Below are 24239 nucleotides of genomic sequence, written 5' to 3'. Positions count from 1 at the left end.
TTAATTTTTTTAGTTTTATTAATAAATTAAATAATTTTAATTTTTTTCATTATACTTTTAAATTCTGTAAAATAAAAAAACGAAGTAAATTCGTAGCTAATTTACGACTTATTTACGTGGAAAGTTTACGAGGAAATGACGAGGAAGGCTAAACGAGTATTTTACGAGGAAATACTTTTGAGTTATTTACGTGTACTTTACGAGAAAATACTTTTGAGATAAATACATATAGTTTACGAGGAACTCTTTTCGAGGTATTTACGAGGAAACATATTGACATTCTTACGTCGAATAATTACGTGGTTTTTACGACGAAATGATGTACTTCGTCTTTACGACGAAATGTTTTCCTCGCTAAGTTACGACGAATTGGGGAGGAAATATGTGTTACGATGAAACGTGTTTCCTCGCTAATTCCTCGTAAAGCCTCTTTTACGACGAACTCACAAAGAATACCTCCGTCGTTAATCTTATGTTTTCTTGTAGTGTGTGTTTCTTTTTTAATTAGGGTTTAATTATTAGTAATGACAAAATAGTCAATTTGTATGTTTCAAAAATTAGTCTAGTAATTTCAAAATTATATGAGTTAATCTAGTTATTTTAGGATTAATTAGAGTCATTTTAAGTAATTTATCTATTATATATTGTGGTTTCGGACTGAATGATTATGGATTTCAGCCCAAATCTTCCCGGTATTAGGAAAAAGTCATCATATATATATATATATATATATATATATATATATATATATATATATATGTTAGAGCTGATTTGGAAGTGAAAAACACCAATGCAACTAAACTAGATCTAAATTTCTCAAAATTTTATCAAAAAGTTGAAATAGACCACAAATTATAACTTTTTATTTAGAGTATGTTAATAAGTTTGTTAAACGAATATATATACTTGGTAGATTATGTCCATAAAAAAACTATTACTGTAAACCCGAAGGAGATAATTGGGTCGAACCATTACTTAATAGTTAATACATGGATGACAAGTTAATGGATCTATGAGGATATGGTGCTATGAAACGTTAGACAAGAGAAGCATAACTGTGAAAGCCGCTAGCCGATATATATATATATATATATATATATATATAAATATATATACTAGGGCCGGCCCGCCCTACGGGCGGAATGAAAATTAACAAACAATTTAAATAGTTAAAGTAAATATTTAATTAAATTTTTATTATTTAAAAATATACAAATTGGGTACATGTTATTGTATTTGAAAACTAAATAAATTATGTTATCTGAAAATTAGTTATGATTTTTTAAAATAAATATTCCTTGTTATTTTTCAAAATATGATTTTCTTTTTTTTTTGTTAAAAAGTTTAAGATGATTTTATTTTATTAAGTAATCTATGTTTTAATTATATATTGAGAATTGGATGTGGTATTACATAATTTCTTGTGATTTTCTGGAGTTCGATGACCGTAGAAAAACCGTGAGATTCTTTTTTTTCATTTTTGTTAGTAGAAAAAAACAAACTTTCACATATATTTTTTTTTTAATTTTATATACTTTAGTGGATGATCTTATGTTTTTACTATATTTATTTTTTACAGTAGATTATTGTTAAAATTGGTCTATTTTAGTTTTGGCGATGTAGAGTTGATGATCTATTTGTTTTGGTTTATGTTATCTAGTTTTTTTTTTCTTATGTGTTTTGTGTTAGGTTATATTATAATGTGTCTCTTACTCAGAATGTGTTGTAAACTTTATTCTCATATCAGTTGTGTATTTATTAGGTATTTATGTTCAAAGATTTATTTATTTGAAATTTATGATGCAACCTTTTAAAATATTATATGTTTACTTAGATATGTAGAATAACCAAAGATATTTTATATATATATATATCATAAAAACAAACTTATTCATTTTTTCCTATATTTATTATTTTCTTTATGTATTGGTTTATTTTGTTTATCTAAAATAAATAAAAAACGTATACATTTTTCTTATATTGATTGTTAATTTATGTATTGGTTTATTTTGTTTCACCACTGACATATAATCGTTTCATTTATACTTTAAAAAATTTTCAGATAACATTAAAGTCTATTTTCATAGAGGTGAGGTATTTCTTGTTGCGTGTTTCAAAGTTAAGCGCAAGAGTGCAGTAATGGCTTGGCCAGTTCAAAGTGAGCAAGATCTTGGTCTGATAAAATTATACAAAAGCGAATTAAAAAGTTAAGAAACAATCCATCGATGCATAGAATTACAAAACGAATTGACAAAGATAGTTATCACATGACAAAGATGTCTTCTTTTACAAAGCGTAGCGTGCAGCAACAATCAATTGCATCTCCGAGAGAGAAAATCCCAAGCTCTTTTAATGTTTTCACCAGAACGTTACCTTTTAATACTGGCTTGGTATGATTGCGTCTTTAACTCCTCAATCTGGTTTGCTGATCAATTTCACCACCTCCTCAATCTGGTTTGCTTACTGTTATCATCACACCCCGAGAATAAAAACATTATTGAGAGCTTATATTTGATCAACTGAATGAAAACAACACTCGTTGGATCAAAGTTTGAACATATGTTCCCTTTCAATGATCACAGCCAGCTGAATCAAAATATAGTCGCTCATAATCCTAATATGAAACAACACACTTCAGAAACACACAAAACAAACTCTTTAGATGTAGATTACATGAACCTACCGTGGAAATGCGAGGTAGTTTCTTTGGCATGAGCCCTCTATATGTTTACAGCAGCTTCTTATATAATTTCTAAACAGTGCACTGGTTAGAGAAATGAGTAGGAGAAACCGATAGTAAGACGATTTACCTGGAAGATGAGTGTTAGTGTTGGCTAGGCCAAGCAGCTCACGGTGATCACGGAACCTGAGCCGTTCTTCAGGAATTGGGGTCTTGAGTTCGGTTAACTCATCGAGAGCGGTGGAATCAACGAATCGAATCGCTAGAGGAGAGTCATGGGAGTCTGAAGTTATGTTGCACCGAGTGACATCAAATCCGGTGGCAGAGAAAATTGATCCAGCCTTCAGGCGATCTCTGAAAGTGGTCAGACGGTTGACATTCACGGTGGCTGGTGTTATAATCACCTGAAACACATGTAAATAGGAAGATGAAAAACCAACAGACATAACTGAAACAATATCCGAAAGACTGGACCAACTATTTATAGTGAGAATAGCAGATTTTTTTGAGTTTGTATGCCGGAATTTGTTTTAAAATTACTATGATTATGGTTCAAAGAACGAAACAACCTTAGCGTCGAGGAGGAGTCTAAACCCATCAACTCGCCACCACGTTTCCTGCTTCCCAGAATCGGCGCGGTCGCGCCACCTCCACCGTAGATGAACAACAAACAACCTTCAAGTCAGAGAGAAATACAGATGATATAGCCATTATACTGAGAATAAAATTTATATCAATATTAGAAAATGCGAAGATGATGCTCAAAGGGATGAATACTAACCTTTTTATAGTTGAGGATCACCGATTGAAGATGGATAAGATTCATTGAATTTGAGATCCTGGATGTAACGGGGAAAAGAGTTAATTTTTTTATTTATGATGCCGAATGAATGTGAATCGTCGTTTCAGAAGGTGAAGCATCAAGACTGAAACGACATTAATAGATTCCAACGGGAAGATTACTCTCAAAACGTCGAGTCACACGCCATCTTAGAGCCGCCATTGTTGGTAGAACGATTCGGACCTTGGAAAACCAGACGAAACCTAGAATTCATCACGTAGAAGTCGTGTTCCTGATTAAAGGCGAGATGGGCCTGTATTTATCTTAATTTTTGGCCCACATTATGGTAGAGTTTAATGAAACGCAGTGCAGTGTCGTAGATGGACACGTGTCACGACTGTATGGGGCGAGTTTCCTATGTGGATTCCTACGTGGAGGGCTTAGGAATGAGAGAAACCCTCTTTTATATATAAAGATATATATATATATATATATATATAGAGAGAGGATGGTGATCTTTCAAGCTTAGTGCAATCCTAATTAATAGATCCACGCATAATTTTCTAGTTGAGCAGAAAAAGTGAAGCAAAAGAAGATTAGTTAAGAGAAGCAAAAAGTGATTAAAAAAAAATTTAATCAATATATATATACTTCGATTTATTTTTAAAAAGAAGATTCGTTCAGAGAAGCAAAAGTGTGAAAACGTACCCTGAGACGGTCTTCCCCTAGATAATACACAACTCTTAATGAAAGAAAATGATTTTATGCTATTTGAAAACAAGCAATCTATTGTAACCCTTTCTCCATAAAACTTTGCATAACAAATTCTTTGCGACATTACATTATTATTAAAAAAAGCGGCATGGACATGATTATAATATAAGTAGATATCATCATGCAACTGATGCTTATATTAAGCAAAAGAGTGAAAGATTTTCATGAACCAGTCACGTTTATATGAACTGAGAATATGGCCGATGACGACTCCACAAAACACACCAGGTACATAGCCTATTGCAGCTGCAATCCAGCTCAAGACTTGATCCTTTTCTCCATCTTCATCTTCTTTCTCTTGAGTCGTTGCATCGTCTCCTCTGCCGCATGTTTCTTGGAGAGGGACACCACAGAGCCTCGGATTCTCTGCGAAAGAAGAACTACTCTGGCTTTGAATTTGAGTGCCTTGTGGTATTGGACCTTCAAGCATGTTGTAAGAGAAGTTCATTCTCGCTAGAAATGTAAGCTTTCCAAGCTCTGGTGGGATTTCTCCAGACAATCGGTTTTGAGAAAGATCCAATGATTGTAGATTGGTCAAGTTCTCCAAAGATGGTGAAATGTGGCCTGTAAAAGCGTTGTTTGACATGTTGAGCACAATAAGCTCCTTGAGTAAACTGATGGATTCGGGAATATCTCCTTGGAGTTTGTTTCCAGAGACATCAATAGTTTTGTAGATTGTGAAACCACTACCAACCAGCTCCATCACCAATCCTTTTGCCGTCATAGACACTGAGTTATATAAGTTCCCAGAGTCACGCCCCTCAAACCTACTCGGCATAATATCTACAATGTCTATGACCAATGACATTGCAGTCCAACCAGCAAAGTAATATGATGGCAAAACTCCAGTGAAACGATTTTTCGAAATATCAAAGATTCTCAATTTGGGAAAACTCAAAGAAAATGCAGGAGAAGATATGGGCCCATGGAACTCGTTAGAACGAAGGACAAGAACTTGTAGGTTGGTAAGAAGTCTCAACCAGAATGGAAACGTGTCATTAATCATGTTGTTTTCCACATTCAGAAACTCGAGGCGGGTGCAGTTGATCAGAGACTTGGGAAGTACTCCTGATAAGCGGTTGTCACCAACATCAAGTGATTTCAAGTGATCTCCGATAGATTCCTCCGGAAAAGTACCAGATAGACTGTTGTTCCGAAGATGCATGACTGAAAGCTTGGTACTGAAATTCTCAAAACACCGAGGAATAGAACCATTGAAGTTGTTATCAGATAAAACAAGTGTATCAAGAGAAGCCAACTTGCATATTGTCTTAGGGATCTCTCCTGAAAAATGATTATTGGAGCCTAAAAAGAACTTTGTAGAGTTTGGTAACAAAGGAAATGGACCTTGGAATGTGTTTGAACTTATATCAAGAAGTAGAATTTCACTTCGTTGAATAACGTCCGCTGATCCTTCAAAACCAGTGAAGGAATTCTGAGAAATGTTTACATACCTCAGTAGCGGGAGTCTCCATAACCACTTTGGTACTTGACCTTTGATTTGATTGGCAGAAATGTCTAAATATGACAAACTCGTCTGTGTTTCTAGAAATTTGGGAAACTCAGCAATATTGCAAGATGATAAAGTCAAGATCTCTATGGGTGAGAGAAGGTGGAGAGTTGGACTGATCTTCAAATTAATCCCTGAAAGATCCAGATAACCAAGTGACATGAGATCTGAGAAAAGACTCAAGTCAACTCTGCTTCTTGTATTTATATAAGAGAGGTCAAGGAACGTAAGTGACTCGAGGTGCAAGAAGATGCTGAAATCAACCTTTCCCTTCTCCGTGTTCCATAAAGCGAGGTCAAGGTACCAGAGCCCAACTAGCTTTGTTATAAATCTTGGGATTGGTCCATTGAAATTGTTGTCCCCAAGTGCTAAAAAACCAAGTGGAGATAGTGAAGAGATATTCCCAATCTCAAGAGGACCACTGAAGCTGTTTCTTCCCATGTAAAGTTGAATCAATGAAGGGATCATGAAGAGAGATGGCGGAATAGATCCATAAAATGAATTTTCATTTATATCAAAATAGACCAGTTTGGAGAGGCTACTCATGTTAGATGGGAGCATACCTTCGAACTGGTTAGAGCCAATGTCGATCTGAGTGAGCTCGCTCATATTGAGTAGCACATGGGGAAAGTTCCCACTGATCTTGTTATGGTCAAGTCCCAGATCTGTTAGTTTCTTTAGGTTACCCATTGAATCAGGTAGTTCACCGATGAATTCATTATGAGAAAGATCAAGATTAGTGAGATAAGAAAGATTTCCGAGTGAAGAAGGAATCTGTCCATAGAAACTGCAACCACCGAGACTTAAAACCCTCAAATATTTGAGGTTGCTGACGGAATCTGGGAGAATACCTGAAAGATTATTGGAGCCAAGATTCAGAATATGAAGATGTTGTAGTCTGAAGAGGCTACTATTAGATCTCAGAGGGCCGTTGAGAAAACTGTCCGTGAGGTCTAACTCAACGACTTTACCCGTCTTAGGATCACACGAGATACCATCCCAAGAACAGCAATCAATGTTGTTCTTCCATCTCTCTGTCTTCTTATCAACTGGCGTACCATCAGAGTGGAGCCCGTCGACGTAGAACTCGCTCTTGAACTCCCAGAGAGCATCTTTCTGGTCTGGACGGCACAAGTGCGCAGCATGAGAAGCAAAAACAAGTACGGAGGCATAAAGAGAGAAGATAAAACACAAGCTCCGTATCATCCTCCTCCTTTGGATACAAGAATGCATCATAAAGTCTATTTGTTCTTTCTTTTTTTGTTTTTGTTTTCTGTGAAAGAATGGAAGATTGAAAATTATATGCCCAGCAAGATAAGATATGTCCGCAAAATAAGATTATTAGTTTCCATATGAATGCTCGACCAAGTAGTCTCCACTTGGAAAAAGTACCACTAAGAGAAAGTATGGTAGCACTCACGAAAAGTAACAATAAGAAATTGCCCAGACGATACAAGTAGCCTGAAGATTTTCTTCGAAGCCGCCGGTATTCCGTAAAATGTTCAGGGAAAATCCATAATCAACCAGAAAAAGGGAAGTCACAATATTATGTTATATAACTTTAACACCTCGAACAGAGTCAAATGTCAAACAGTAGTTTCCTCAGTTCTGCATACACACTCCTTTCGGCCAAACAGTTAACATGCGCAGGCCCATTGTATATAATAGTTAAAGAACAAACATGTGTCTATAATTACCAAATAATCCATTTCGAGATAGACAGGGCCGTCTCAATTATTTTTTGGACCCTGTTCAAAAATATTAACGATATATTTAAAGCATAATGAAATAGCTTTAAAAATTAATAGTTCTATTTATATATGTTTAACATTTTTTATAAATTATAAACTCTAAATTAGTCAGTACTGTATTTAAATTTTGAAGTTTTAGACTATAATTTATGTATATATTGTCGAAAATTTCTTTAAAAAATTTATTTTTATATTCGGACCCTGTTCGACCGCTCCACATGCACGCACGTGCTATTAGACGGCTCTGGAGATAGATCAAGGGGATGTTTGTTTCACCATTTGTCATCTTCATCCAAATGATTCATTTGTATGATCTATTAAGATGATCCATTCAGATTTTTGTGATTGTTTGTTTGTCCATCCACATAGCTCATCTAGATGAATCATCTAAATAGATCTTATGTTTGTTTCTTTATTTTCATTTTCATTTTCATTCAAATGAGTTTAGTAAACAAATTACCAAAATACCTTTGTGTTAGTTTAATCATATGTTTTATATTAATTTTAACTATATTACATTTAATTATTTAGTTTAATATATTTATATTAGAATTACTACAAAATTAACGAGTTTTTTTTTTGCGTTTTGGGCGGGGAAAAAAAAAGATTTTTTCGGTTGTAGCGAGAAAACACAATTTTCAGTTTTGGCGGGAAAATAAGATTTTTTGGTTATGGCGGAAAAACGAGATTTTTCGGTTTTGGCGGGAAAATACAAATTTTCGGTTTTGGCGGAAAAAACATGTTTTTGCGGTGGCAGGAAAACACGTTTTTGAGGTTTTGGAGGAAAAAACGTTTTTGCGATTTTTGCGGGAAAACGAAATTTTTTGGTTTTGGCGAGAAAACGAGATCTTTCGTTAGGCGGGAAAACGCATTTTTGCGGTTTTGGAGGGAAACGCGTTTTTGCAGTTTTGGCGGGAAAACACGTTTTTGCGGTTTTGGCGGAAAAAACCCTTTTTACAGTTTTGGCAGGAAAATACGTTTTTGCGGTTTTGACGGGAAAACGCGTTTTTGCGGCTTTGGCGGGAAAACGCGTTTTTGCGGCTTTGGCGGGAAAACGCGTTTTTGCGGCTTTGGCGGGAAAACGCGTTTTTGCGGCTTTGGCGAGAAAATATATTTTTGGCGGGAAAACGTGTTTTTGCGGTTTTGGCGGGAAAACACATTTTTGGGTTTTTTTGGTTTTGGCGGAAAAATGAGATTTTTCAGTTTTGGCGGGAAAACGATATTTTCGGTTTTAGCGGGAAAACACATTTTTTTGGTTTTGGCGGGAAAATACGTTTTTGTAATTTGGCAGGAAAACGTGTTTTTGTGTTTTGGCGGAAAAATATGTTTTAGGATGTTGGCGTGAAGACATGTTTTTTTGTGATTTTGGCATGAAAACACGTTTTTCGGTTTTTGCGGAAAAACATATTTTTGCAAATTTGAGGGGAAAACACATTTTTGTAATTTTGGCGGGAAAATGCGTTTTTGGGGTTTTGGCGTAAAAAATAGTTTTTAGGTTTTCGCGGTAAAACTTGTTTTTAGTTTTGTGAGTTTTCGTATGTAACAAAAATGATATTATGTTTAGGTTTGTAATTTGTGAATTACATTAGGGGCATAATAGACATTATACCATTTTGAATGAACCATCTCCATTCAAATGATCCAAATTGGGTCAGCTGAATGGACTTTAAAATTAAGCCTAAATTTCCAAAAGTTATCCGGATGATCCATTTGAATGAGTTGCACTTTTAGTACCTAAACAAACAAAACTCTCATCTTCATCCAGATGACTCGTCGAGATAGAGATGGAGAAACAAACGGGCCCCAAATGATTTTGGTCAAGTTCACTACAGTCTACAGATATAATGGAATAAAGTAGAAGTGAAAGCGTCGTTTGACATGTTGAGCACAATCAATTCCTTGAGAAACCCAGTGGATTTGGGATGTCTCCTACGAGTCTGTTATCCAAAACATTGCTGGTTCTATAGATTGTGAAACCACTCCCAACCAGCTCCATCTCTGTTTGTTGACCAAAAGAAAAAACACTTTGTTCAGTAGCAAGGTGCCATAATTTCTTAAGTAAGAATACAATAGTAGGTACCATAACCAAGCTCCATCCATGTTGTTATAATTCAACAGAGTTTCAGACTCTTTTTATGCTTTTGCTTGTTTGTATCCTCTAATTCCCTGTAAACAAGCTTAAAGTTAACGACATTATCATAAACATATGATTTCAGAGCAATCTTTCTTGTAGCTTAAAGTTAGCCACCGCCATTGATGTTACTCGTCCAAGTTTATAGGTTACTGTCTGATAGAATCATGATGTGCCAGAAAATAACAAAACTTCCAAGTCTTACTGAAACATTTGACAAAAAAGCTAAAAGCATTTCCCCCATCCTTTTATAATAATAACTGTTTCTGCGATCAGCGTCAGCATCAGAAAAAGCTGAGACGTAGCTGACGCTAAAATTTCCAGCGTCCGTTTCACTCTCTGCTGATTGCCGCACGACTGGAAAAGAAGTTGACGTTGTTTCACTGATGTTGTGTCCGCCATGGTTGATAAGTATAATTTTCTTGACGCTGACGCTAGTCGCAGTGTTCATGAAAAGAACAGAGCTTATGCAAAAAACATGCAGAAGGACGAAAAGATACATATTTATCAGCATCAGTTATGTGCTTCTGATTGAAAAATTGCTAAATTTTAAAACAGGAAAACATTTATTGTTAGCAAACAGGTCTAAATATTTGCGGCAGAATTTCCCAAAAGCATTACAGAGGATATTAATCAAAGCTTACTGGTTACCATTCCATCCCATGCCCCAGGTTCATATAAATATCCGTACCCTTCTTCACCTGACTAGTTAAACAAAATCAGAACCTGCTTGGACACCGCTTACAACAGACTTCTTGGCAACTTTTTTCTTGATGATGAAGCTATAACCGATCAGTATACACAGAGACAACTAAAATGTATATTATCATAAGGCACCTCCTGCATCTTGTTGATATCTATAGTTTGCTTATACACAAATAAAAATTTAAGATAATTCAGGTTGTTAATGACGAAAATCGTGGAGATAATTGATCCATTTATAACTTTTTTATAATATAACTATATTTTTGTTTTGTTTTGTTTCGACTACTTTGCAAAACAAATTATTTACAATAAAACGTATACGTTGGGAGATAGTTATATAGATGTCGAAACATCAAGGAACTAATATGCTTGATTAAGTAAAATAGTGAAAGATGCTCATGAACCAGCCAAATTTATATGAGTGCAGGATATGGCCAATGGCGAGTCCACCTAGCACACCAGGTACGTAGCCTATTGCAGCTGAAATCCAGCTTATTACTTGATCTTTTTCTTCCTTTTCTTCATCTTCCTCTTTCTTAGTAGCTTCTTCCTCATTTCCTCCACAGGTTTCTTCGAGAGGAAAACCGCAGAGCCCGGGATTCTCTCCAAATGAAGAACTATTCTGGCTTTGAATCTGAGTGCCCTGTGGAATTGGACCTTCAAGCATGTTGTATGAGAAGTTCATCCGCGCAAGAAACGTGAGCTTCCCAAGCTCTGGTGGAATTTCACCAGATAATCTGTTTTGAGATAGATCCAATGATTGGAGATTGGTCAAGCTCGCCAGGGATGGTGGAATGCCGCCAGTGAAAACGTTGTTTGACATGTTTAGCACAATGAGTTCTTTGAGTAAGCCGATGGATGTCGGAATATCTCCTTCGATCCTGTTTCCAGAGACATCAATGCTTTTGTAGATTTTGAAACCACTCCCAACCAGCTCCATATTTAACCCTTTGTTTGTTAGAGCTACCGACCTATGATAGAAACCAGAGCCACGTCCCAATATCCTATCCGGTGTACTATCTACAATTCCTACATCTGATGACATTGCACTCCAACCCGCAAAGTAATCTGAAGGCAAGACTCCAGTGAAGAGATTTCTTGAAATGTCAAATATTCGCAGCTTGGGAAAAATCAAAGAAGCACCAGAAGAAAATATTTTGCCATGGAAATGGTTAGAGCGAAGGACTAAAATTTGTAGATTGGGTAATAACCTCAACCAGAATGGAAACTTGTCATTGAACATGTTGTCTTCTACGTTAAGAAACTCGAGACGAGTGCAGTTGATTAGAGACTTTGGAAGTTCTCCGGATATCTTGTTGTGACCAACATCAAGTGATCGCAAGTAAACACATATAGACTCCGCTGGAAAAACACCAGAGATACTATTGTTCCGAAGATTCAGCACCGAAAGAGTAGTATTGAAATACTCAAAACACCGAGGAATAGAACCATTGAAGTTGTTGTTGGACAAAACAAGTGTATCAAGATAAACCAATTTGCATATCTCTCTAGATATCTCCCCCGGAAACCGGTTATCAGAGCATGAGAAGTACATCAGAGACACTGGCAACAAAGGAAACGGATTTTGGAATGTGTTTGAACTTATATCAAGCATTACTTTTGCACTTTTTTGAATAACGTCTTCTGATCCTTTAAAACCGTTGAAGGAGTTCTGAGAAATGTTCACGTACCACAACACTGGCAGCTTCCATAGCCACTCTGGTACTTGGCCTTCAATTTGATTGGCGGAAATGTCTAAGTAGATCAATCTGGTTTGGGATTGTATAAACTTGGGAAACTCAGCAATACTGCATGATGATAAAGCCAAGAATTTTATGGGCGAGGGAAGATTGAGAGTTGGATTGATCTTCAAATTAATCCCTGAAAGATCCAAGTCACCAAGTGACATGAGATGTGAGAGAAGACTCAAGTCAACCATAGTTTTGGTATTCATATTAGAGAGGTGAAGTAACTTAAGTGACTTGAGATGCAAGAAAATGGTGAAATCCACGTTGCCCCTCCTTGTGTTCCAGAAAGAGAGGTCAAGGGACACGAGGCTGGCTAGTTTTGACAAGGATCTTGGGACTGGACCATTGAAATTGTTTTCTCCAAGGTATAAAACACGAAGTTTAGAGGGTGATGAGATGTCCCCGATCTCGAGAGGACCGGTGAAGTCGTTTCTCCCCAAATCAAGATCAACCAACGTAGGGATCATGAAGAGAGACGGCGGAACAGAACCGGAAAATGAGTTTCCCGAAATCTCAAAATAAATCAGTTTGGAGAGGCTACTCATGTTAGATGGAAGCATACCTTCGAACTTGTTAGAACGAAGGTCGATCCAAGTGAGCTCACTCAAATTGAGTAGTGCAAGAGGAATTTTCCCACTGAGATTGGCCGACACTAGTCGCAACTCTGTTAGCCGGTTCAGGTACCCCACTGAACCGGGTAGTTCACCATTGAAATCATTAACCGAGAGATCAAGATCAGTGAGATAAGAAAGATTTCCAAGTGAAGAAGGAATCTTTCCAAAGAGATTGCAATTGTAAAGTGTCAAATTCCTTAGATATTTGAGATTGCTGATGGAAGCTGGTAGAATACCTGTAAGATTATTCAAGCCAAGATCCAGGGTCTGAAGATGTTGTAACCTGAACAGACTACTATTTGATCTCAAAGGGCCATTGAGAAAACTGTCTTGGAGGTCTAACTCCACGACATTGCCCGTCTTAGGATCGCATGATATGCCTTTCCAAGAACAGCAATCAGTGTTGTTCCTCCAGCTCTCTGTCTTCCCAGCCATCACATTGTAGTGGAACTCGTTCTTAAACTCCAAAAGAGCATCTTTCTGGTATGGACGACACAAGTGCCTAGAAGAAGAAGCAATAACAAGTATTCTGTTAGAAAGAGAAATGATTAAACACAAGCTCCATATCATCATCGTCCTCTCACTAAAAGAGGGCATCGATTTTTTTCCTGTGATTTTTCTTTTTTCTGTAAAACGAGTGAGGTTGATGACTCTAAATCATTGGGTTCGCTCTTACATATATAAGGAGGAATTTAAAGCTTGATTTTCCAAGTCTCCCTTGTGAAGACTAAGTGCGTCGTGTTTTTTTTGTTTGTTTTCTTTGATTTTGTTGTTGATGTGTGAAAAGGGTGACGTTGGTGACTTTAGATCCGTGGAATACTTTTTTACATTCATGGAGGAATTTTAAAGCTTAACCTGACAAAGTCTCTTGTTAAGACTAATTGATAAATGGTCCACAAAGCGGAGATGTGTTATTTTATCTTATAGAACATCCAACGCCACATACGCGATTTCTCGTTAGGTATCTCCACACCTTGAAGGTCCCCGGGTTGTGAGCTATCGCCTTAGACGCTTTGCAGATTTCCTTTGATATTTCAACGCACTAGACGCAACTTTCCCATCCATATGTGGTGTAGGTTAAGCTCGAGAAAGTAACGAGTGATGATGATATTCATATCATTACTCGTTTTAATAATTCAATTCCCGCTCTTGATAGGTTTGCCACGAGAGAGTGACAGTGAAAGTGACGTTGAACCCTCTAATCGAGGTCAAGTCTCTTTGCTTATTTGTGACGACTTTTTAACGGGCTAGGCTTTTTTTTCTTTAATGAATCGGTTGAATGAAATAAAGTCAATGTTATAAATCACATTGTGAATGTCCATAAGTGGCCCATACTTAGAGAGAGAGCCGGTGCCCTAGAGAGAGAGAGAGAGAGAGAGCCGGTGGCTGGAAACTCTAGTTTCCCTTTTCCTTTAGACTTATGATTTGTACTCTTTCCATATTTGTATTCTATGACGGTGTAATTCCCTATATATAAAGGGCTTCTTATATTTATGAATAATATAGAAACATAGAGATTATATTCTCTTATTTTACAACACGTTATCATCACGAAACTCTAAACCCTAAGCTAAACAATTTGAACCCTAAAACCCGACGATCTAAACCCTAGCCGGCGAACACCTAATCCCGATCGAGAACTACCATACCGGATTCAAACATTTCCGATCCAAGCTTGTTCGCACCCCGATCAAAGACAGCTTGCGACGATCTCAGCTTGGACAGCTAATGTTCCCGATTTCAGCTCCAGCTCGTTCGCGACAGACGATCACCGTTCGCGACCCGATAGCAGTTGGCGCGCGTTCCCGATACCAGCTAGGCTTTTTTTTTCTTTAATGAATCGGTTGAATAAAATAAAGTCAACTAATTCTTCGTCTCTCACGCCTTTGACATCTACTCAAGTGACCTCGCCTTTAATCTTTGGGCTGAAGAAAAGGAAAAGACACAAAATTCGGGAAATTTGATTATATAACCTAAAAAATTATAATTAAATACACATAAATAGAGCATGATAACAATACAAGCTATACGATATGTATCAATTAGGTGGATGGTCCGGACGTTTGTGTGAATATTAATTTGATAATTAGATTGATATTTACATTTTTATGATTCCTGACAAGGATATGTTGTATTATCTTATGTATATGTAATCTATCATCATTCTGCATGTTTATATGCAGTATGAAGAGATTTATATATAACTTGGTATGAAAAATATAGTCAAAATATTATTAAACTATAATGAGATATTCAATATAATGTCGAATTAATTTTTGTTTCCAGAACCACTATTGAACCATCTGTTTCGACATTAGTATGATTGTTAGATTGATTGTATGCATTTATATGATTGCTCATAATCAACTGTATGCTCTCCACCCTACCCCCAAAACCATAAATTTTGAGGATCTTAATACTGAAACTTCATTCAAATTTTAGGGTTCCACATTTGAGGCCTTCTAAACTTCATTTAATTTACATTCTAATCATTTTAGATTGATGTTTAAATTTATATCATACATATCTATAAAATAAATAATTCATGCATGTTGATATGCAGTATCCAGACGGCATATATTATTTGGTGATCAATTAAATATAGGAGCAATAGAATCAACTTATAATGAAATTATATACATTAACTTAAATAAAAAGTTTAAACATAATATTGATCCCATTTTAGTTCCCGACACCACGATCACTCTAGTCTGATGAGTCTTAGTTTGATTCATTTGCAAAGAAGAACATGCGTATAATGTAATCAGTATTATATTTCTATTATTTGATACTTATATACTTAAATAATTAGTATATAACATACAATGATCGTAGTTCACTAACTTCAAGCACATCAAGGTTCCACAGTACTTGGTGATATTCATCGAAACTTGTAAAAATAACTAACTTGGAGGTAAATCTAATATTAAAGACTAATGCGGGCTATACTTAATATTTCAAATAAATACAAACAAAAGAATAACATTTAGGAACTGATCAATATATATGCCAAAATCGTAATAAACATATTTAAGGTTCTGCTGATTGTTGAGCACAAACTTGTTGTCGCTCAAACTGAACTGAACGGCAACGTCACCTGCTGCTTGGCATTCGATTCTACATTCGCTATGTATAACAAACATGTTACGATTAAATAGTATATTATATGTATATGTATACAATAACAATGACTATATGTATCCTTCAATAGAGAAACTCATGAATGCAAGATCGTTTTTCTTTGTTTGGTTATTCAAATGGATTTGAAGTGGTATACACTAATTAACATGCCAATAACATCAGAAATAAATATTTTCATTAAACAAACACAACGACTGGAATGTTTTGAATAATGTAACTTATTATTACTCTCCAACAGACGTTTTGAAAGTAAGCCTCTATTGATAATATCAGCGAATCTCGAAGGATAGTAGAAAGATGATACATAAGCAATCTGCTTAACGATGGTTGATATAGTGAATTTGAGTTTAAAGATATTATAATTGATTGTCCTGGTTCTGCCAACGTTTGTTTTTATCTTGAAATCCTTGATAGAATACCAATTGTTTTCCCGGAAGTCATCGACTAAGTATATCACACATTCATGAGGAATAGTTTCTTGGATTCTATTCCTCTGAAGACATGGTGCAACAATAAAAGACATACATGCTACTAAACTATCCCCTCGAATAAACATTTTACAACAATAAAAGTCATCCATTTCTACATGCTACCAAATTATTCTAAAGTATAGTAGATAACTTAAAATTTAGTTAAACATGTAACCTCAAAATCAACCAAAATCAATTTCAAGTTGTATAATCCAGGATATGGTGATTTGGTTTTCCATCTTCGTAGTAGTTTAACTTGAATACGTTGAGTGTTTTCTTGTGTTGGATTCAGAGTGGACAAAGATGTATAAATTGTCATCTATATTATTAAAAGAGAAGTACCCATTAAAAAATACCCTAATTTTTCTAACTTATTTACACTTCCATGCCACTGAAAATTAAATTAAACTACCTATTTTAATGCTTGTCGTTCACATGGATGCAGATCACCCGGTTTGGTTTACAGAGTCAAAATGAGTCTGTATAGTTGATGACAAAAAAAAACTTGTCTTTTCCAGTTAAATTAATGAGCTTCCTTAATCAAATTTAAACTTAATGTCATTAAATGAATATACCTATTTTAGTGCTTGTCTTTTCCAGTTAAATTAATGAGTTTTTTCTAATCAAATTTAAACTTAATGTCATTAAATGAACCTAAAATACATCATATTTAACGTAGCTTATAACGGACGAGTACAGCCCAATAATGAACTTGAATTTTATTTTTACGAAAACATGAATCACTTGACGTATGTAATATTTAAAATATATTAACTACAATATAAAAAATGCATATAACCTACCTATACTTTAGTTTGAAATGACCATGCTCAAGTTTTATATAGTCAATTTACATCATGCATTGATCGATGTACAATATTCAAATCACCTATAGTTTTCGTTTTCTTTATAGGATGTATCAACCAATCAATCATCCTATTGATTTTCTAAGCTTTATAAAAAAATAAATCTATAAAATACAAACTCAAAATCCAATATCTTTTATTAATCAAAACATAATATCTTCAATGTCGTATTTTAATTGTACCTATTTTATATGTTAAATTCTATAAGAATTAATTACACCCTTTTTTATATGTTAATTTTTTCATAGAAGTTTAAAAACCATTGTATTTTCTTTAAACATATATAACTAATTTATAATCTTTTATGCCATATTAAGTCATAATATAATATTTCATCATATTTTACATTAATAACCTTTGTTTTTATATATCATCTACAATTCTCTAATTACATGTATTTGTTCAATTTTTTATATGATATAGAATATTCGTCATAAATATATGGTTTAAGACGCCAAAAAAATTATTTACTTGGTGAATATAATACATCAAATATTACAAATACATCATTTAGTTAAATAAATAACCAAAAACAAAAAATTTATACCCGTGCTGGCGCGCGGGACAGGGTCTAGTGTTGATTAAAAGAAGAGAACACTCACATGTAGAAACAAATTCGAAAATATCTAATTCCATTTGAGAATACCTTTCCCTCAGTGTAAATAACTTCACATATTTTGAATTTTAACAACAAAAATATATTGGCTTCGAAATTAGTATATTAATAATACCAAAATCTATAATTTAATGAAGAGAATAAATGAATGTGAGAATCTATTGGAACTGATGTTATCAAGTAATCCGATAACATCATATACGGTTTTACGCAAAGTTGATGTTGTATAGCTTTTCAGATAGTAGATATGCATTAACAAATCATTTTTGATGTTTTATATTAATATTGGTTGATAAATAAAACACAATACAACTCTTAATCATGACGATAAGATTTCACCCAACTGTTTTACTTTATTAATTATTATGCATTTAAAATAAAAAGAAAATCATTAAATATTAGAAAAATATATCAGAGAAAAGATGCGATTAGTGACGTTATCAAATACGAATGCAATGTAAGCATATTTACATGTATGATAAAAAAAACCATTAATAGTCGTAAGATCAACGTAGGATCACCGAGACAATCGGGACATTTAGCAATGACAAATGCACGTGTCCAAATCCAACGTCAAGGTCTCTAATCTCGTTTCTTCGTATCCCAGACAAAGCCATCAAGAAATTCTGCATAGAAATAAGTTGTGCATCCAGATATATAGCATTGCACTTCATCCATAAAAGGAATTTGAGTTTGGAAAGAGACAATCGTATAAAACGATAACGATTAACTTAACACCATTATAAAAACTATACGATTGGTTCCCATCGTCCCATAGAACCAACATTTTACCGAAGGTGATTTCTCTGAAAAAAATTGTAAAAACGTATGTCGGAAAACGGCCCTAAGAGGTCTAAAACGCGGTAAAAGGCCACTTGCGATTTTAAAAGAGGATAAGCCCAAATTTCAATGATGGTCTATCCAATAAATCGCAGGAGAAGATAAATATGAAGTTTCAAAGATAATCATGAAGACGGAGAGAAAAAAAGGAATATTTTCGCAAAGAGATAAACTCGAATCAGGGGCAGAAAAGGAAAGACGATCGACCTAAGAGGCATATATATGGAGAGACAGGATGAGAGGCGCAAGGATCAGAGAATTTTAGACGTAGGAGATTTTTGTTAGATTTAGGAGAACTTAGGACTAGGCGGTTAGGCTCGCAAGTTCTGTACTTAGAACGTTTTTTTGCTATGTTCTCTTATTCTCCATTGTTGATGATTTTCCTGTTCATCTTGTTCTTTGGTGAAACTATGTAACTTTATTCATCTTAACCAATAAAACGCCTCTGTACAATTTCTTACTATAGTTTGTTATCTCTTTCTTTTCGTAATTGTGTGTTTACGCAGGGAATCCCGATCCTCAAGGAAAGCTGATAATCTCGATTTTCCTCCATTAACTAAAATTGACATGTCAATTTTGGTTCCCACAAGGAATTTAAATATACCTAATTAAATTCGAATATGTTCAGTCTGTTTGAATTGAATATATTTGGAGTCTGCGTGTTTAGATTATTAGGTTGTTTGCTTAAAATAGAAATAGGAAGTCATATGATTAAACATTGTGTAATTCATTTAATGTGACATAGAGATAATAGCCAAATATATGTACTTTTGTATGCCGGATGTAGACGTTGTGGTGGATACTATGGTTGAATATGTGTATTCGACTTGAAGCATATTCGACCAAAGCTACGAATACACATATTCAACCAGTGTGTGTGGGCACTAGTCTCAAACATGAATCCTCTATAGGGTAAGTATAATGACCTGCTCCCCAAAGTATTCTTATCTTTGAAGGAAATGGATCATAGGAAATTTACTCTGCAGAAAGTTATATTTTCTAAGTGTGGAAGCACTTGTATTCGTGAAGGATCAGATGAGTAAGCTGGATGTTGGCTAAGTATCGGATGTTCAGTGAACACTTGAAAAGCTTTCAGATCGGGTTGAGTTATGGTATACCGATCGCGGAATGATTCAGATTTATGTAAGGAAGGAATGGAATCGCGAAGTCAAATAAGGAAAGTTTGGCTATATAATAATGCAGGTTCCAAGAAAGGAAAAAGTTTGACCAGCTATTGTTGCAGGATTATAAGAAAAGAAGGTTGAATGATTCAGAGATTGATTGTAATCATTGACCGAGTCAAATATGGAAACGACATTTAAGTGCCCATCATGGTGAGCAAGTGCAAGAATCCTATTAAAAGGGACATTGGGTTCTCATTTCTCGCACAGCCAAAAAGAAAGGAGTCTTAAATAGAGGTCAGAGTAAGAACACAATTTTAGAGAGAGAGAGAGAGAGAGAGAGAGAGAGAGAGAGAGAGAGAAGAGAGAGAGAGAGAGAGAGAGAGAGAGAGAGAGAGAGAGAGAGAGAGAGAGAGAAAGAGAGAGAGAGAGAGAGAGAGAGAGAGAGAGAGAGAGAGAGAGAGAGAGAGAGAGAGAGAGAGAGGAGAGCTCTGGAAGGGAGTATTGAGCAAGGAAGATCGCAAGAATTTTTTCGCTGGAAAACGCAGCTAAGTTTATAGTTTACAATCTTTCAAGATCATCCCAGCTGAGGATGTGATTCGTGGCAAACTTGTAGAATATATTATTAGCGAATTAAATCTTGATATGCTATGGTGTATGAAGGAGTAATGCATTTATGGAATGTTCGTTCTTTGATCTTGAAGTGTTAGAATATGCTTCGTGTTCTTAGGATACGACATGTTAGATTGTGTTTTGATGGCATAGTTGGATGGAAATGTTTATGTGAAAACATAGGATTTGATATAAAATGAAAGGAGATGTTAAATGGAAAAAATGATAAGAAACGAATTAAGCGAATGAACTTAAATAAGGAAAGTGTGGGGTTAAACAAATGGACGTACATAAGAAAAGTATGAGATTAAGAGAATGACTTAAATAAGAAAAGTATGAGATTAAGCAAATGAACTTAAATAATAAAAGTATGTTTTGGCTTCGGGCCGCAAAGATGTTATGATTATTTTTGGCTTTGGGCCGTATGTTAGCTTCAACCGTGTGGCTTTGGGCCGTATGAGAACCTTCGGGGTCAAGTGGCTTCGGGCCGTATGAAAGACCAACGGTTTGAATGGCTTTGGGTCGTGCATGATGGATACGGGCCGAGAATTGGCTTCGGGTCGTGTATCATTGGCTTCAGCCATAAGTGATCTTCGGGGTAGAAAATGAGTAGGAATGGTTAAGTGAATGGAAATGTGTAGAAATGACTAAGTAAAGATAAATGGCTCGTAAAAAATAGGTAAGGATGAAATGGAATGTTAGGTTGCTAGAATGGAACTTATTTTGTTAATGTTACATATGTCTTTGGCGCTTTAGGGGGGGGGGGGGAACTTATCTTGTAACTAAGATCTTTATTTGTCTTTGGCACTTTAGGTGACGTGTTTGTTTCATATCAACGTTAAATTACATATATTTGGAGTACAATGTATGAGTTCGTGGACTTCGGACACATACCTCAGTTGGTGACTCTCATATTACTCACCTTTGCTTCTTTCCTATTTCTGGTGAGGCTGGTGTGTAGATATTATTTGGATAGATTGGTGCTACAGGGCAGTTTTCATATGGATTTTATTTGGTTTAAGATGAGTGAGATGTTGTTAGGGGATGTTGTTAGTGGCATGTCGTTCTCGAGAGAGAATAGGTGGGTGTTACATATTGGTATTATAGAGTGGATTCCGTCCTGGTTCTCATCCGGGATGACGACTAGGGAATTTGGTTTTTAACAAAAATAATTGGAACTAGAATTTTAAAATAAAATAAGTTAGCACTTTTCTGTTTAGTAAATTCTAACTCACTTGTCTTTTTATGTCAATGAAGAAAATTATTGTCATTCATTTTCAGGCCACTATGGTTTCACTCAGGAAAATCATGCGAATTTTTTCAGACAGATTGTGGTCATCAGGGTCATACTTTCAGGGATTGTTTAAGAGAGAATATGTGACCCTTTCGCCAACCGCCCAAACTTAAAGTGTTGCCCCAGTTTATATTGCATGAGTTTAAGAGAGAGATGAGCCAATAGCTGGTTTGTATATTTTGTTATAAGTTATTCTTATGCTTGAATATGTTGACTATTTTTGAAGTATACCTAGATATTAAACTTGTGTGGGATCGCTCTTGGTTGGGGGTGGGACAGTTTGATTGTATCGATATTGGAGTTATGCATAGTTTGTGAGTCAGATTTTGGTCAAGTGTTGGTCATTCCAGAGTTTATTCAAACCAAATATTAAGCAGATTCAAACCGTTGATACATAGAGGTTAGGAGCTATATGCGTTCATAAAGATTTATTGGTCATTCTTTAGAAGATTAAATATCTTGGAAGGTTTAGCAATAATGGAGCTGAACCACAATGATGTGATACTTAGGATGGATTGTTGTCATGACACAAGTGGTATTGGATTCTCTGAGGAAGGAAGTGCATATTATCAAAGCAGAAGGAAATGTTACCTTCCAAAGTACTCAAAAAAAACAATGGAGTCTCAAAAATGTTGCATGTATACATGCATGTTAGAGAGCATGAACCGCGAGATATACTATGAATGTAGAGTATGATGGTACGTTTAAGGTCTTAAAAGAAGCAAGGGAGATGTATTTACTATTGATTGGATCTAGAGATGACACTCGTTTCGTGAGCACCGTATTGTTTAGCGGCAATGGAGATAGTTGAGTTGAAAAATAAGCTAGACGATCTGATCAAGTAACTACACCATGGGTAGAGGCTCAGATTCTTACAGATTATCACCCTTAAGTATATCTTCATTGTGGGGATTTGAGTTTGAGATATTGCACATGGATAGAGCTGTTGGCATACTACGAACTCAAGATCACATACCATCTTTGTAAGGCCAACCAAGTGGCAGATGTGTTGAGTAGACCTAGAAGCGATGTATCAGACATCGAGGAGGTTAAAGAATTGTCTGAGACATTTGCTAGCCTCATCTTATGTATATTTACTATGGAGTCAGAGTCAGTTGGTCTAGATGCATTGAATCTGGCATACTTACTTTGGAGGATACGACAAACCCAAAGAAAAGAAGAGGCTTAGGAAAGCAGATCAAAAGAAAATATCAGCTATTACACCACAACTAGCACACCACAACCGAGTATGTGTGCTAGAGAATGTGCAATTTAAAAAAAAAAATCTTACAACAAGTTGACCACCCGCGTTTCTTCAAACACCAAGAAAATACCAAGGTGAAGCAGATTTGAAGTGTTACTATCACTGGACTGGTATGAAAAGGATGTGCTACCTTTTTTGTGTTATCAGACTTGTTAGATGGTTAAGGCGAATCATCATGTATCTGTAGGATTAGTACAAAAATACCTCTATCAGATTGGGAATGAGATATTGTGACTATAGATTTTGTCAATGGATTGTTCAAGACGAGTGGCGGGTAGAAGGCCGTATAGGTGATCGTGGACAGAGTCACCAAATCAGTTCATTTTCTACCAAAAAATGGACAAATAAAAATGATTAGCAAAGAAATACATCAAAGTGATTGTGGAATTGCACGGTGTGCATGTCAGTATTGTGTCAGATAGAGATACGGAGTACACATCTACTTTTTAGTGAGCCTTTTTAGGTAAATGTTAATCCCATTATTTTTTTCTACTGTAAGATTATATTAAGATTAAACCAAACATTACAAAGCAGTAATCCAAAACCGGCAAACATTGAAAATCCCCAGAAACAAAAGTTAGCGGAAGAAAAATCTTTCCCTATAAACTAAAGCCATCATGCAACATATATGTCTCCGGAAACCATAAACAAAAGTTACGTGCTAAGAATCTAAACTATGCAAAATCGAGCTAACAAGATGACAACCTGAAATTAGCAAAGACAGATCAGAGGAGAAGGAATATAGGAAAAGCAAACATCACATTCGACTTTTATTAAAGGATACCAAAGGTGTCAATACTTCTTCTTCTTCCTTTAGTTATTGATTAAGCTTTCTGCAATTTCTACCATGGCTTATAACACAGATCTGACATCTTTCACACTCTAATTTTCGATTTCAAACACTTAAACCCTAAAAAGTCGTTTTCAATTATCTTTTTTTTAAAACCATAGGGTACCCGAAATCTGATGGAGTAAAACCCGAACGGGTAGTCTATAAAGCAGGACCCACCCGAAATGAACCCGCAAAATTTGAAAACTGAATATACAGTGAAACCTCTATAAATTAATAATGTTGGGAGTACACCAAAACTATAATCTTTTTATTAATTTATAGAGATATTAATTTATTGATATACTAATTGAAGCAAAAACTCAATTTGGAACTATAAAATTATTTTATTTTATAGAGATTTTTAAAGTATATTAATTTATAGAGTATTAATTTAAAGATGTTATACTGTACTAGTGGTTTTGGGTTTTAAATTTCAACGGGGTTTAGGGTATCCTATGGATAAAAAACCCATTGTTAACATCCTTAGTA

At 35.2% G+C, this 24239-nt stretch overlaps 2 protein-coding genes across 9 annotated transcripts; both read right to left on the bottom strand.

The window, feature by feature from the left end:
• Positions 1 to 2159: 2159 nt before the first annotated feature.
• On the bottom strand, positions 2160 to 8229 carry LOC103863592 (receptor-like protein 48). Of its 6 annotated transcripts, XM_033290709.1 has the most exons (5): positions 3644 to 8227; positions 3462 to 3519; positions 2811 to 3355; positions 2684 to 2752; positions 2160 to 2463 (listed from the first exon to the last, which is right to left on the bottom strand). In XM_033290709.1, the coding sequence occupies exon 1, from the start codon at positions 6979 to 6981 to the stop codon at positions 4375 to 4377; it is 2607 nt and encodes an 868-aa protein (XP_033146600.1). In that variant the 5' UTR covers positions 6982 to 8227; the 3' UTR covers positions 2160 to 2463; positions 2684 to 2752; positions 2811 to 3355; positions 3462 to 3519; positions 3644 to 4374. The 6 variants fall into 6 exon arrangements, with proteins under 6 accessions (XP_033146600.1, XP_033146601.1, XP_033146599.1 ...); XM_033290710.1 differs by having other exon boundaries at positions 2160 to 3355; positions 3644 to 6596; positions 6717 to 8229; XM_033290708.1 differs by having other exon boundaries at positions 2684 to 3355.
• Positions 8230 to 9179: 950 nt separating this feature from the next.
• LOC103863590 (receptor-like protein 48) lies at positions 9180 to 20066 on the bottom strand. Of its 3 annotated transcripts, XM_033290703.1 has the most exons (4): positions 13371 to 20066; positions 12931 to 13196; positions 9577 to 12768; positions 9180 to 9494 (listed from the first exon to the last, which is right to left on the bottom strand). In XM_033290703.1, exons 1-3 carry the CDS (start codon positions 13526 to 13528, stop codon positions 10706 to 10708), a joined length of 2487 nt encoding a protein of 828 aa, XP_033146594.1. In that variant the 5' UTR covers positions 13529 to 20066; the 3' UTR covers positions 9180 to 9494; positions 9577 to 10705. The 3 variants fall into 3 exon arrangements, with proteins under 3 accessions (XP_033146594.1, XP_018514194.1, XP_018514197.1); XM_018658678.2 differs by having other exon boundaries at positions 9577 to 13196; positions 13371 to 20061; XM_018658681.2 differs by lacking the exon at positions 13371 to 20066 and having other exon boundaries at positions 9577 to 13364.
• Positions 20067 to 24239: the final 4173 nt, after the last annotated feature.

Source organism: Brassica rapa, chromosome A04, assembly GCF_000309985.2.
Source record: "Brassica rapa cultivar Chiifu-401-42 chromosome A04, CAAS_Brap_v3.01, whole genome shotgun sequence".
In the NCBI taxonomy this organism is placed as follows: Eukaryota; Viridiplantae; Streptophyta; class Magnoliopsida; order Brassicales; family Brassicaceae; genus Brassica; species Brassica rapa.
Note: the sequence above shows the minus strand (reverse complement) of the source record. Positions and strands in the feature narration are given on the sequence as shown.